Consider the following 14,713-nt stretch of genomic DNA (forward strand, 5'->3'; position numbering starts at 1 on the left):
AAAGAGAGGATCAAGGTTTACTCATGAAATGGGAATGAAAGGCTTTAGAGCCTTTCAGCTCCAAAGGAACTTGGTTCTGGTCTCAGTTTGCATCCCAACTCCAAGAATAAAAAATAATTTATATTCGGCAATTGCTGAAAGAATTCAGAGAAGAGAAGTAGGAAGTAAGGGCTGCAACCTCTTAGTCACCCAGCCTATCTCCCAGCCAGCCTCCTTCACAGCAAATCTGTTGATAGATAGATTTAATGGGATAAAGTGTAGAAACCAGCACAAGGTCCCTCCCTCCCCAGAGCTCTTGATGGGCAGGCAGTTAACACATTCCTGTAGGTTATAATTTCAAACACTTCCAATGAAGAATTAAAGCCCAAGTTTATTATTTTCTGGGTTAGTCTGCAGCTACTTGCTCTTCACTTAAAAGGGGACCATGTAACTACCTAAAAATGTAAGCTGACCTCAGGTGTTGGTGTGTCCTAAGTACAGCTGGATGAATTCGGCAGAATATTTATGAATACCAATGTAGTTGAAGCAATAGCACTTCTTGTCATGTCCAGAAGCTGGTACTGAGAAAGTCCCCACCAGGAAACTGATGGTCAGGTCCTTGGGAAAGTAGGGACACACAAATTCACAAACAGTATGAAGACAACACACATCTGAAAGCTGAACCTGAAACTTTAACTTGGACTTTTAAAAACAATTTGTTGGTTTGATCTTTTTAAATACAAAATATTTTATTTTCTCTCTTGGAAAAGAAATATACTTCTCTCTCACATAATCAAATTCCCTTTTAAAAGGAATACTGTACATGGCTCTGTAGGAAACATTGGTGCTGTGTTTCTACTTTAAAAACTAATATTCCTATGTCAGTAATCTGTTGGTCAGGATATCTGCTTTCAGGATATGACCTTGAGGATTTTCAGAGACACTGGAAATAGCCAGGAATAAATTGTAACTGAGTTTTAAATAGGATGGTGAGATGTGCTCACTTGTGCACATCTGCATGCTTAAATCGGTTTCCTTGTGGTCAGCAACCACAAGCAGCAGCCCAGCTCTGAGGTTAGGAGCCATCTCCCCCCTCAGCACCTCCGAACCGTTCATGCCAGGAGGGCTCGGGGCGATGGGGGAGCCGCGGCTGCCGCTGCTCGGGGGATGCTCGTCCCGCCAGCTGCGGAGCCGCCCCCCGCTCGCCCGCTGCCGACGCCGCGCCCGGCCACACTTTCGGTTTCACTTCTTCCGGCAGTGGGCAGAGTGTTTCCTCATGGTTTTCGTGTGCTGAGGAACTAGTGCAGATGCTTCCAGACAGAAGGAGATAAAGCCTGCAGAGGTGAGTCGGTAAAATTCTTCACTTCTTAGTAATAAATGTGAATATCGAGGTGCAAAGGCAAAGTGCTGCTCAGGAGTTTGGGTGATTTCCTTGATCCTGGATTTTAGCCAAGTCTGTGCCAGATTTTAAAGTTCTTGTTCGTAATGCTAAATCTGTAGTTCTTTCTTTTGCCCATCTGAAACGCTGTCCTTGAAGTTTGGTAACGGATGTGTGCTTTCTTCATTGGATCCCCAGCCAAAGCTAAACCACCGAAAGCTGATTCCATATTTCTTGCAATGAAAAAAACAGGAAAAGGCAACCCGTTGCTGGAAGTCAGCTAAAGAACCCGTTTTGTGATTGTGCAGTACATTTCTTCTGCCTTTCAAACTTAAAGATGAGCTGGCAACAACTGCTGCAGAACCCAGCAGCAATCACTTCTGGGTGATTCTCTGATCACCCTAAAACAAACCCTGAGAATTATGCAGATCAGGATGCAAGCTTCTGTCACAGACAAGCTTCTCTTTTGTTTTCCTTAGTGTTTCCAGCAGTTGGGGTGCAGAGGAAAGAGGTAGGACAACGGTCCTTTGTTTTCTTCAGCTACAGGGGCAGCGATGTTGTGTTTGGCAGCAGCTGTAGCAGGACTGAGAGTTTACTGCTCTTCCGCATTAGCCAGTGGCAGATGAGTGGAGAACCAGGCTATAGGAGCTGCAGGATGTGGGTCACCCTGACATGGCAGTACCCAACAGGGAATTACTTTTTCATTAAGGTTTATTTTAAACCATCTTTTGTAGTCCTTTGTGTGTGTGCCTTTGCAATGTTTCAGGTCCCTCTATCCCTTGCTTGTATCCCCATTCCCACTGGATTTTACAAATGTTTCTCCTTAGATGGCCAGGTTGCTCCCACAAAGGCAGTCATGTGGTTCCCCTCTGGCCACTATAATGTGACGTTTTGTCACCGGAGCAGTCCTAATGTGTCCCTTCTGAAAAGGCAGGTCAGCTATGGAGTCAAACTCTGCTGGGATCAGACCTGCTCAGCTCCTGCTTGGCTGCAGGTTACAGTGTCAATTCCTTAGAGTGTTTTGTTATGCTAGTGGAAATCCATCTCTTTAGAAAACATCAGTTATGAAGAATTTTTCTTTTTTTCTATACAAATGTGTTGGTTTAATTTTTCTTCTAATTTCTTGTTTCATTGTTTGCTAATGTGCAATACTCTGTTCAAGGCTCGATCATATTAATTAAACACAGGTTCCTAGTGTTATAAACATATATTATAATGTTGGCTTCTCGCAAGTATAAAGGTAGATATTATATAATGTTAGAAATGCTTTTTGCTGTGTGGATGTAGTTTTCTCTCGTTTTAGCAAGAATGTTAGCAAGTGTGAGCAAGTAAGATAACCTCCAAGCGAGCAGAGGATGAGGCCCGAGAAGCTGCTAATCAACACTTTGTCCAGGGAACAAAAGGGCCCAAAGGCTACTCCGCCCGGAGAACGGGCGGCCAGGAGAGTCTGAGAGCCGCTATCACCGCTCTGCCCGGGGGGCAAAGAGGCCCAAAGCTGCAATCAGCCCTGACTGTCTGGAGAATTAAGAGATCCACCCTACCATCCACTTTTACCTAGCGAGCCCAACCCCAAGAATCAAAAGAAATAAAACCGCGAGGCAGAAGAATACGCGTGCTCTAAAAAAGGCGGAACCAAGGAGTGGCCATGCAGAACAGCTCCTGGAAAAGTTTGAATATGCATAAAGAACAGACAGTAAAAATGGTATAAAAAGGACTATCCCCGAGCATCAGGGGTGCTCTTGGCAGAGCGCCAAGGCACCCGGCCGTTATCCCTTTGCTTTATTTTATGTGTCTCTTATTGTCTTTATATTAAATCCTTTAAATTCTCACAGGAGAGTGAACCTAGTTTTTCACACTAGCAAAGGAAAATGGGAGTTGTAGAAGTAAGAAAGCTCACAATTCCTGTGAATTAGTCATTTGAGAAGCTCTTCTAGCTTCCTGTTAAGTCTAGGAAGGTTTATTCCCATCTATAGCCTGTTCTGTACTGGGGCACTAATGGCCTTCTCTGCCTGGGAGCCCATCCTGCTGAGACTGAACTCATTGGTAAACTGAGGTTGTTAGGTAGGTTCCAAGTTTATTGGCAGAAGGCCATACAGATATGTGTGTATCAAAATTGTGGAGACACTTAAAGCTTCCGAATTGAAATTATAGGCGTTTTATTTTTTAAAAAAGAAAAAATTGAAGACAGGAACCTAAGCTTACTGTGCTCTGCTAAAGCATGAAAAAACCATTCTGCAAAGCACTCAAAATATGTTGTCCCTCTACTAAAGATTAATTCTGTAGAGAAAAATATGGAAAATACAGAGGACTCTTCTTTTGATTAGCAGAAATGCCATTTAATTAGACAAGCTCTATGACTCAGAAGGCTTGTCAAACCCTTCTGCGCTCTTACAGCTTCGTTCTGGTCAGAATTTATATGGAATTAATTTTCTTCCTTGTGCAGTAGTCTCGTTACAAGATTACCAGGTGAATTTAAATCTAATGGATACTAAATTGTCAGTGAACAAACTATGAAAAAGCCCAAGATTCATTAGAAATGTAATGACCAAACAGGTAGAGCCATTGAAAATTAGTTTCAATGTTGATGTAAATGACCAAAAGATACAGGGTGGAGTATATAAGTTCTCAAATGTGTAAGTTTTCCTGAAAGTATATGGATAAATGTATTGAACCTATGGGCAGTGTCTTCTCTACACCTTGGCTCTTCTCCATTTCTTTCTCTGATTAGGTTTGTACTGATTTATTTTGTGTGCTCTTACTGTCTCATACATGTTTCTATAGCCTGGTATTCCTTCTTTCTCTATAAGATGGAAAGACAGAATTTTGGGTGATTGACTTGTAAAATAAACACTGTCAAGAACAGTAAAAGAAATAAGTGGTATACTATGTATTTTTACTGCATATAAGTATAAATATTTTACATGCAGTTAAGCTCAGAGCTCAATGGCTAACATTGAGAGGCTTGTGTAGAATTTGTCATACTTATTATATTTTCTGCATGTTAAAGCAATGCAAAATTAATTAGAAAAGAGAAAGTGATTGGAAATTTTCATTGATAATAGATAAAGTTGGCAGCTTTCTGAACATACCTATTTTTATGTAAGACAATATTATTGCTTTTAAATAAAAGTCATTATTTAGAGAGATTATTAAACATAACTCTTCTGCAGAAGTGAATGCGACTATATGGGTTAGAAACACCGAATGTTTGCTCAGTGTGAAATTATATAGTTTTTAAGCTTTGCTTGCTTAGCTTTCAGTTTAAGATGCAAGTTGTGTCAAAATGATTGTAATTTGCAGTGTTCATTTTGCCTTTGCAGATAGAATGATGCAAAACACCATTCTTTGGTGGAGCAGCTTATATGTCAGACTGATGTTTGTCTTCTGGCCATGTGCATCAGTTGGAAAGCAATGTCATATCCAAAATGAAACAGCTGACTGCAGTCACCTAAAGCTGACTCAAATTCCCTCTGATCTTCCAAACAATATAACAATTTTGGACATCTCTCATAATCAGCTAAGACAGCTAGGTCCTGCAAATCTGACCAAGTACAGCCAGCTGGTTTACTTGAATGCAGGCTACAACAGCATCTCTAAACTGCAACCAGAATTGTGCCAAAGTGTGCCCCTGCTGCAGATTCTGAAGCTACACCATAATGAATTGTATAAGCTCCCTGACAAAGTCTTTTCTTCCTGCACCAACCTGACCGAGCTCAATCTAGGATACAACAGACTAAATATAAATAATGATCCTTTCAAAACCCTGAAGGTAAGATCATGTAAATAAAATATAAATGGGGAATTTATGGTATTTTCCAATGTGTGTACAGAACTGCTGCCTTTGTATCTCAAAATACCCAACATATAAACTTCCACTGATTTTTTCTGAAGCAGAGGATTTGTGGCTTCTTCTGTTAAAGCACGTTGGAGTCTCAGTAATCTTTGTGAGTCAGTGCTCTCCATTCCCTTTTCCCTATTGCATCCTTTTGAGACACCTCTCCATACAGGATATGTGCTGAGAGAATAACAGCAGCATATGATAACAGCGAAGTGGATGGTGTGGAATCTCAGCTGCCTGGGTAGCTGGAAGCCTAAATTCTCAAGGTTGAGGTGTAATTATTCAAACCAGGAAGGCCAGTGCTTAGGCTGAATGTAGTGTCTGTCAGGACTTCAAGAACTGAGAAAAAGTAAAAAGGTTTTTATTGTACCTTCATTTTCCCTGGTAGTTCATATGGGGTTAAATATTCTTGTCTGTAGCAGAGATTGGGGAACCACCACAGAAGGCAGGAAAGGACTATTCCACTGTCTTTGCACCACGAAAGAAATCATGCAAAAGGAAGAGCCTAAGGACAAAAGAAAGTAAAGTAAAGACAATGTGTGGGTACTAATTGTCACTCAGTGTTCTAATGAGTGTGCATGTGATTTTGAGTAGTCTGAACTTTTCTGCTAAACTCAGTTCAGTTACATAAAGTGTACCTGCTTGCATTGTAGGACTGCTGACACAACTAAATACGATTGAGTGCAGCCAGCCTCCATGCTGGGAACTTCACCTTCCTCATGTCCATTTACTGGGCTGGACCACTCTGAAAAAGGGCGGAATGTAATGTTCAGTACTGCGGTAGTTATAACAGCAGCCAGCTGTAGGCTTCTGCATTTATCATTTTATCTGAGACAGGAGGGCCTTCAGTGAATTAAGGAACTTTAGCTAAATTTTTTGGTTTCCAGTAGGTACGTTTTTGGTTTCCAGTAGGTACTTTAACAGGTTAGTACCGTGAATACCATGAAAGTTACTGGTGTGAAAGATACAGAATACTTCTTCGCAGGAGCTTGAAAGCTGCCATTTCTCTATTACAAATCTAGTTTAAGTGTAGTATTGCAACAAATTTCTGATCAGTTATACTCTAATGAAATATTTCTAAATTCGTTGCGTGTATTATATATATATATAAAAATTGTACTTTTTTTTCTTGCATCTTCTCTCCAGAACTTGAATATTTTGGACTTATCTCATAATTCTTTGAAGTCAGCCAATTTAGGATTCGAGCAACAGTTGGAGAAACTCCATGAGCTCATGCTGAGTAGCAACCAAATCACTGAGTTGAAAAAAGAAGACTTCAGTTTTCTTAGCAATACCTCATTGAATAGTCTTGATTTGTCATCAAATCCACTAAAAGAGGTAGGAAGCATGTTAACAGAAATTCAATAGGTGTAAGTATAAAATGAAACTATCCTGATTTACCCTGTATGGTTGTATGGCATTTACACTACAATTTTGATCCACTGAGGTCCAAAACCCATTCTATTTTATACAGCATTACTCCTAACCTCCAGTAGTGATTTAGAGAATTATTGTTTTGCCACTGAAATCATCACAGGCTAGTTTCATAGAGGCTTGTTCCATGTAGATCAGAGGTCTCAAGCAGACTTAGATGCTCTGAGAATCCTTACTGGGTATTTTCTATGCAGAATTTTTTTTGCACGCGCTGAAGGTGAAGGGCTGACATACTCTCCAAGTGGGTAAAGATCTCACTTCCCTGTTAATCAAAGAGAGCATTCACTTGTATCTATAGGAACCCCAGAGAAATAATCACTCCAGAAAAGTATACTCACTCCTTTTAAAAAAACCCACAAGGGTGTTTGTTTTCTTTTCCACCTACCTCACTGTGCTCTCTGATCTGCTTCTTGGTGTTATGATTCTTTGAAGAGTGATGGTAAGTATGACAATTCTAAATAGGTTGACCATCAGCATACAAATACTGAATATACATTGAATTTCCTCGGTTTGTTTGTTTTTTGTTTGTTTGTTTTGCTCTGTTTCCCAGTTGGCTGATCTCTAAAGAATATGTACATTGAACCTACAAGAATATTTTAAGGTAGTGTAAGTTTGTAGCAGTGCTAAGAGTGAATCGCACCATCCTCCTTCACTTGGCCGCTTCATCCCTCCCTCTCTGATACCAGCTTTTATGAAGCTATGCACTGGATCACTGGGGAAACTTTACAGATGTTTTGGCTCAGTTAGCTTGTAGTCACACTGGTTCTTACCTGGTTCACTGTGTGACTTCATGTAGGGCTGTTCTGGCACAAGGATACAGTGTGTGGGTAAGTAAATGGCAGTACTCCTTTCTTGGGCCCTGCTACTTTGGGCCACTTTCAGCTGCTCTGGTTTTACAGTACTGCTATCTAAAAAGCAGTCTTTATGCTTTTGAATCATTCTGACAAATGGAGTATTCAATCACTCAGCTGATCTCTTAATCAAGATGAGGGCTGAGCACTATGAGCGAAGCTTGTGATCCATATTGTGAAAGCAAGTGTGTAGTATTAGATTTCATAGTAGCTTCTGCTTGCAAAGAGAAAGTGGACTTCTTCTTGTCTGTCTGCTGACCTAATAACTAGTAAATTAGTATACCTAGCAGGTACCAATAAAAGAAGAATGATATCACAAATTTTAAGATACTTCTAGAGAAAGAGTTTCGGTAGTTGGATTCAAACTTGCATCTCACTAAGCCGCTTTCTATCTTCTTCTAAAATAATACTACTCAGATTTATGATAATCATGTTATAAGTGATAGAACTATTGTCACAAGAAGTGTAAACTCCAAAAAGTGTTTGTCTGAACTTGGGTGTGAAACAGTCTGGGTGTAGAAGTTCTATTCTGCTTGAAAATCTCATTTGAAAACCTTTTCAAACCAAATGTTTTGTTAGTCAACTTTTTTACATAATCCCTTTGTTTAGGCCAAGACTTTTTTTCTCTTGTCCTTTCAGTTTCACACAGGATGTTTACATACAATTGGAAATCTGTTTGGCCTCATACTGAACAATGTTGAACTTGGTGAAAATTGCACAAAGAAACTTTGTACAGAATTATCAAACACAGCGATTCGGAACCTCTCACTGAGCCATGTGAAACTTTCCTACATTGGCAAGTCAACTTTCCAGGGTCTGCAAGGAACAAATCTTACAATTTTAAACCTTTCCCAAAATTCTTTCTCTGTCATAGAAAATGACTCATTTCAATGGCTTTCAAGTTTACAATACTTAAACCTGAAGCTTAATAATATTAATGTATCTTCACATTTATTTTATGGATTATCTAGCCTTAAATATTTGAATCTCATGAACTCACTTACTGGGAAAATTGAAGATTTTTCTTTTCATTGGTTATACCACCTGGAGTACCTTATAATGGATAATAACAATTTTCCAGGAATTACTGCTAATATGTTCACAGGTCTGAACAACTTGAAATACCTGAGTCTCTCTAACTGCAACCTAAACTTACAAAGAATAACTAATAAAACATTTTCATCACTTGCTAATTCTAGCTTACAGGTTCTCAACCTCACAAAAACCAGAATCTCTACAATAGAAAGTGGGGCATTTTCTTCCTTGGGACACCTGAAAATTCTTCATATTGGTCTCAATGAAATTAATCAACAGCTCACAGGTCATGAGTTCAAAGGTCTCAATAATATACAAGATATTTATCTTTCCTATAATAAAAACTTGACTTTGCAAAGTGAATCATTCATTTTTGTCCCAAGCCTTAGAAAACTGATGCTGAGGAAGGTAGGGTGCAGTAATCTGGCACTTTCTCCTTCACCTTTTCATCCTCTACGAAACCTGACTATCCTGGACATCAGCAATAATAACATAGCAAACATAAAAGAAGACTTGTTTGATGGACTTGACAATCTTGACATACTGGATTTGCAGCACAATAATTTAGCCCGACTTTGGAAACATGCAAATCCAGGTGGCCCCGTTCTTTTTTTAAAAGGTCTTCCCAATTTGCGAATTCTTAATTTAAAATCAAATGGGCTGGATGAAATTCCAGTTCAGGCTTTCAAGGGTCTCTTTCAATTAAAACACTTGGATTTAGGATCGAATAATTTGAATTTGCTTCCAGCAACTCTGTTTGATGACCAAGCCTCTCTGAATTCGTTGAACCTTCAGAAAAATCTGATTACCTCAGTTGAAGAAAAAGTATTTGGCCCACCTTTCAAGAGCTTGAGAAAACTAGAGATGGATTCCAATCCTTTTGATTGCACCTGTGAAAGCATTGCTTGGTTTGCTGATTGGCTTAATGTAACCCAAGTAGATATACCTGGACTGAGGTCCCAGTACATTTGCAACACTCCACCTAAATATCATGGTTCTCTGGTTTTGTATTTTGATAGTTCAGCCTGCAAAGACAGTGCTCCATTTAAACTTCTTTTTGTGATCTCTGCCACTATTGTGACGCTACTCATTTTTATTGTCCTTACCATCCATTTTGAAGGGTGGAGAATAGCTTTCTACTGGAATATTTTAGTTAATCGAATGCTTGGTTTTAAAGAATTTGAGAGACAACAGGAAGAGTTTTATTATGATGCCTATGTTATTCATGCAAGAGAAGACAAGAATTGGGTGTCTAAAAATTTCGTGTCTCTGGAAAAAAATAACCACTTTGAAATTAGGTTTTGTTTAGAAGAACGGGACTTTGAAGCAGGTGTATCTGAATTTGAAGCCACAATTAACAGTATAAAAAAGAGCAGGAAGATTATTTTTGTTGTGACTGAACACCTCTTACAGGATCCCTGGTGTAAAAAGTGAGTAGGATATAAAATTTTATCTCTACGGGGGAAAATTTCTTAAGAGATAATTTAACAAGATCATTTTTTAACTGTAACTTAATTAAAAAATAGCATTTAATGAAATACACCCATGCAAAATCTACTTTAATATATTTACCTAATACATTGTAGCTTCAGAATAATTCCTAAATTAATAAAGTTGTTTCACACATACAGTAGTGGACATTTGAATACCTCAGTCAATGTTTTAGGCATTTTCTTGGGTGTTTTTTGTGGGTAATTTTTGCTTGTTTGTTTGTTTTGGGGGGTTTGGTTTGGTTTTGTTTGGTTTTGTTTGGTAGTGTTGGGTTTTTTGTTGTTTTTTTTTTGTTTGGTTTCGTTTTGGTTTTTTTTTGGGGGGGGAGGGGGGTTGTTCTATTTTGTTTGGTTGGGGGTTTTTCCAAAAGTCAGGCTGCTACCTTTGCAGATTGCTTTCCTTAAAATTAAACATTTGAAGAAGAACAACAAGTGAGACCAGTAACATCGAATGATGATTTTTGTTTTCCTTTAAATTAGTCTTTTCACCATTCTTGTGTAGTGGTCTTGTAATGAAAGGAATTTTGCTAAAAAATCTGTATCAAGACAGTAGACTTAGGTTATATTTTTAGAGCATGAATTTATTGTTATTTAATTAGACACAACTAATTTAAGAAAAGTAATAACAATTGTATATAACAAAATAGACACTAAGACCCCTGTTAAGAACTGCTTGACTTTCCTTTTTCCTTCACATAAAAGAAAATATTGATTTTTTTCTTATTTTTGCTTCAGTTTCAAGGTGTATCATGCTCTTCAGCAAGCTATTGAACAAAGTCGGGACTCCATCATACTGATCTTTCTTAATGATATCCAAGATTACAAGTTGTATCATGCACTTCACCTCAGAAGAGGAATGTTCAGATCTCGCTGCATCTTGAACTGGCCAGCCCAGAGAGAACGAGTCAGTGCATTTCATCAGCAATTAGTGATGGCACTTAAATCTAATAGTAAAGTGCACTGAATTTTCAACTACAGATTTGAATTATGGGGTCATTTTATTGTATATTTTCTACCATTGGAAAACTAGCAAGACTTCATGAAAATCTGAAGAAGTTTGTCATTCTGTAAAGATATGTAAGAGTCACTACAATTTAAATTTATTTGTCTATATTCATGTTTTTGCTGATATTTTATTTCAGCTGTACTGAAGTGATGTTAAAAGGGATCATGGTTGATAGTCAGTGTATTAAAAATGTGGTAGAAATTCTGAAAACCAATGAGAATGACTGATATTCTAGGAAATTATGTAGGGTAGAAAAGACAGACTCTCTAAGGGGATATACAAAAGAAAATGCATTAATGATAAAACAGCAAATTCTTTGTAGAAGGTAGAGTGGACACTACTGCTTGCTTTTGAAACATGGGGAGATTCAGTGCATCAAGCTGGAAAGCTTTCCTTTTGAAACACAGCAAGTAACATGGCAAATTACTTCTGTAATTCAAACCAAGAAACATAGCAGTTTCAAAGTGAGTTTTAAAACCTTTGTGGTTATGCCTTCTGGGGTGGCTTATACTGTTTGCTATCAAAAAGTGACTTTCAGGCTGATGAGTCAACTGATTTAATAAATTTGGTATTTGGAAAAAAACCTTTTTGCTATTCCCTGGTGAAATTCAGAGAGCTGGCAGGACATTAATACTGAGACATGTATTTGATTCTTAGAATGCACATAAAACTGCATGTGGGCCTGTACATAGAACTTGAAATCAATGTGAAACATGGCTAAGGCACAGCTGCTGCACCTCTATAAATGAGAAAAGGCATAGATATTTTTATAATCAGAAGACAACTTTGTGGAGAAAGTGGTGCTACTGCAATTTAATTACAAAAAATTTTGTTACTGGTGAAACAACAACAACAAAAACAAAGTCTTCCCAAAGAAATAGTTTTAAATGGTATCAGAAACATTATTGTGACTACAGTTAGAGGGAGAGTGGGAAAAAATTTCAAAACTAGATTAATTTCAAATATTTTGTTTCCTTTTACACATAGTTTTGAATTTGATAGCTAAAAAGAAAACTGTAAAGAAATAGATAGAATTCTGTAGTTTAATTTCTTGTATATTAATGTAGTTTGATTATTTCCTGAAAATATTTTACAGAAATGTGGGCTCGTTGGCAATTGCCAGGACATAAAGGTTCAAACATACAGGCTAGCAGCTTGATCTGGAGAGAGAGCTGAGACTGAGCAAAATGTGCTTTGCAAGGGTGTTTATAATGTTTAGGACTGGCTAAAATGTTATGGTGAGTCTGAGCACAGGTTATTATAAATTAGACACGAGGCAGTCATTTGTATATTTTTGTTAATATTTAATTGCTGCTTCAAGGACCTTTTAAAACCGTCAGCTTTTAGTAGGTATGTGATCCTTCAATAGCTCAGTAATATTTTTAAATTGCTTTGTTCCCCTAGCATTTCCCTCATCAACTTCAATACCACTATTGCTACAAGAATGCTTTTTTACTGCTTTAGAAAACAACTTGCAAATTGTTCTATACTTAGCATTTTAAACAGCTTTTCTCATGATTTGCTATATGCATAGATGAGGTTTTAATAGGTTTCCTATGTCCCATGATAATATAAAACCTAAACAAGACAAATAATTAGTGAAATAGATTTTTCATGCACTGGAATAGCAAAGGGGATGCAGATGTCTTCACTTACTTGGGAAGACAAAATAGGCTTTGTTTACAGCTGAAGTGATAGGTGATGATTCCCTAATTACAGTAACAGGATTATCCCTATTGTGATGCCTTCCTCTCATCTTTCTGACCTTTTCAGGCAAAGTGACAAATTCTTTCTTCATGCTTAGGCCATGAAAGTTGAGGAGGCAAGTTGGTAATAATGGTGTACCAGGTATGCACCATGTCAGTTGTTCTTTCTCTTATTTAAAGACTAACCTGTGACAGAGTTCCTATGTTTCCTAAATCTGCAATGACACATAGCAGCAGAATTTCTCTTTCCACATCAATATAGATTGTTTAGAAAATGCTAGTAGTTCACATGGATATTAAAAATGACATAAAGGTGAAGAGAAAGCGTGGAGAAATGCTGGGGTGAAATGTGATGCAAGAGGTCAGATGAGATGATCAAACGGCCTTTTCTGACCCTAAGAGCCTGACAAATGACAGTATGTCTAAATTCCTAAAGATTTTTCTAGATACTATGAATGCCCCCAAAATTGGTTTCAGAACACTGAAAAAAATGTTTTGAATGCTTAGTTTTGTAATATGGCTAAGAATACAAACAAGAAGTACTTGGTGATGAGTGAAAAATCACTTTAAATTATGAAAATATGATGAATACATTCCAAACAGTTATTTCAGTACCTAGATTCAGTTTAAAATAATTTACCACAGAAAAAGACATTATAAAGGTTCACAATGAACATTAGACTAATGTTTAAAAAAAAGCGCACAAAAGTAATAATCACAGGGCCAGTGGTAACCATCACTTATACCAGAAGTAAATTTTTCCTATAATTTTTCCCTCTTTTTCTGGAAGTTACCCACTTTTGCTCTGCTCCTGTACATTTGTTTGACAATTTTATTGAGAGTAAATAAATGGGCTTACCACAGCTGAGTTGTAAGTACTTTCAGGATTCACAGTCTATATCTGAGCTGGGCAGTCTCTTTGCAGTGGGCAGAATCAGATTTTATTATGCTGATTTGCTGATGAGTTGAACACCAAATAAATGAAAAGTAGTTCCAGACTCGTCATATCAAAGATATTACCTAGGACTAAAGAGGAGCCATTTGTATTGAAAGCAGAATATGTAAAGGACTTGAGAGAGGCAGAATGCTCAAGTCTGGAGGTTTGAAGTGGAACCCGACTGTTTCTGCAGATCTTGAATGACAGGGTGTCACGGTTTAGGAATAGTATTCCCCAATTTAGTGTTATAAACCATGTGCTGCTCACTCACTCCTCCCTCCCCCTGGCAGCCTGGAGAGCAGAACTGGAGGCACAAAAGGTAGAGATTGTGAATTCTCACCACGTGGAACGCGACCAGAAAGGACCCCTGCTCCCTGAGCATGATGTGAGGTGATATAGAACAATCTCAAGGTCCTAGCCATGCCCCTCCTTGCTACTGCAAACATTAACCCCATCCTGGCCAGAACCAGGACACAGGGAGTAATGAACAAGTTACAGACAGTGATGTTCATACATAGCTGAGATAAATATACTACCCACCGACGAGCTCAATTATGCTACCTTCACTGAGGCTCAGTCAGGGGTTTTTGCCATGGTAGGAATAAATGCAGATTGTGCTGCTGTTAGATTTAAGTGTACCTATTCCATAAGGTTTTTTCAGAACACATTTATTCCAGTTTGTGAGAAAAAGGCCAGGAATATCCCAATTTCAAATCTCAGTCCTCTACTTGGTGTTCTGTGTGCTGTCTCTGCCAGCTTATTGCACTCCTTGATGTGCTAGGAAAACAAGGATAAAATTCCTCACTTTGTACCCTTGGTTATTGGGGACCAGCAGCTGCCAACTTAAAATTGAGAGTACAACTAGTTGCTTGATGTGTGATCCTGGGGCTCATATGTATAGAGCAACCGGGCTAATCTTCAGCCTGTATTGTTCTTTGGGGCACTCCAAGGGCCACGTGACCGGTTGTATTCTGAGCTGGCACAATGTTTGCCTTGTCCATAATACCAAGCACTACAGTGTTCCCAAACTGCTGCTGGTGTGGTCACATTTCTCTTCAC

General features: G+C 38.3%; 1 protein-coding gene across 1 annotated transcript; it reads left to right on the plus strand.

Moving 5' to 3' along the window:
- The first annotated feature begins 1,186 nt into the window (after positions 1–1,186).
- TLR3 (toll like receptor 3) lies at positions 1,187–13,595 on the plus strand. Its single transcript, XM_010401564.4, has 5 exons — positions 1,187–1,321; positions 4,678–5,126; positions 6,342–6,533; positions 8,120–9,945; positions 10,741–13,595. Exons 2-5 carry the CDS (start codon positions 4,683–4,685, stop codon positions 10,967–10,969), a joined length of 2,691 nt encoding a protein of 896 aa, XP_010399866.1. The 5' UTR covers positions 1,187–1,321; positions 4,678–4,682; the 3' UTR covers positions 10,970–13,595.
- Positions 13,596–14,713: the final 1,118 nt, after the last annotated feature.

The sequence above is a fragment of the Corvus cornix genome, chromosome 4 (genome assembly GCF_000738735.6).
Source record: "Corvus cornix cornix isolate S_Up_H32 chromosome 4, ASM73873v5, whole genome shotgun sequence".
Taxonomy (NCBI): Eukaryota; Metazoa; Chordata; class Aves; order Passeriformes; family Corvidae; genus Corvus; species Corvus cornix.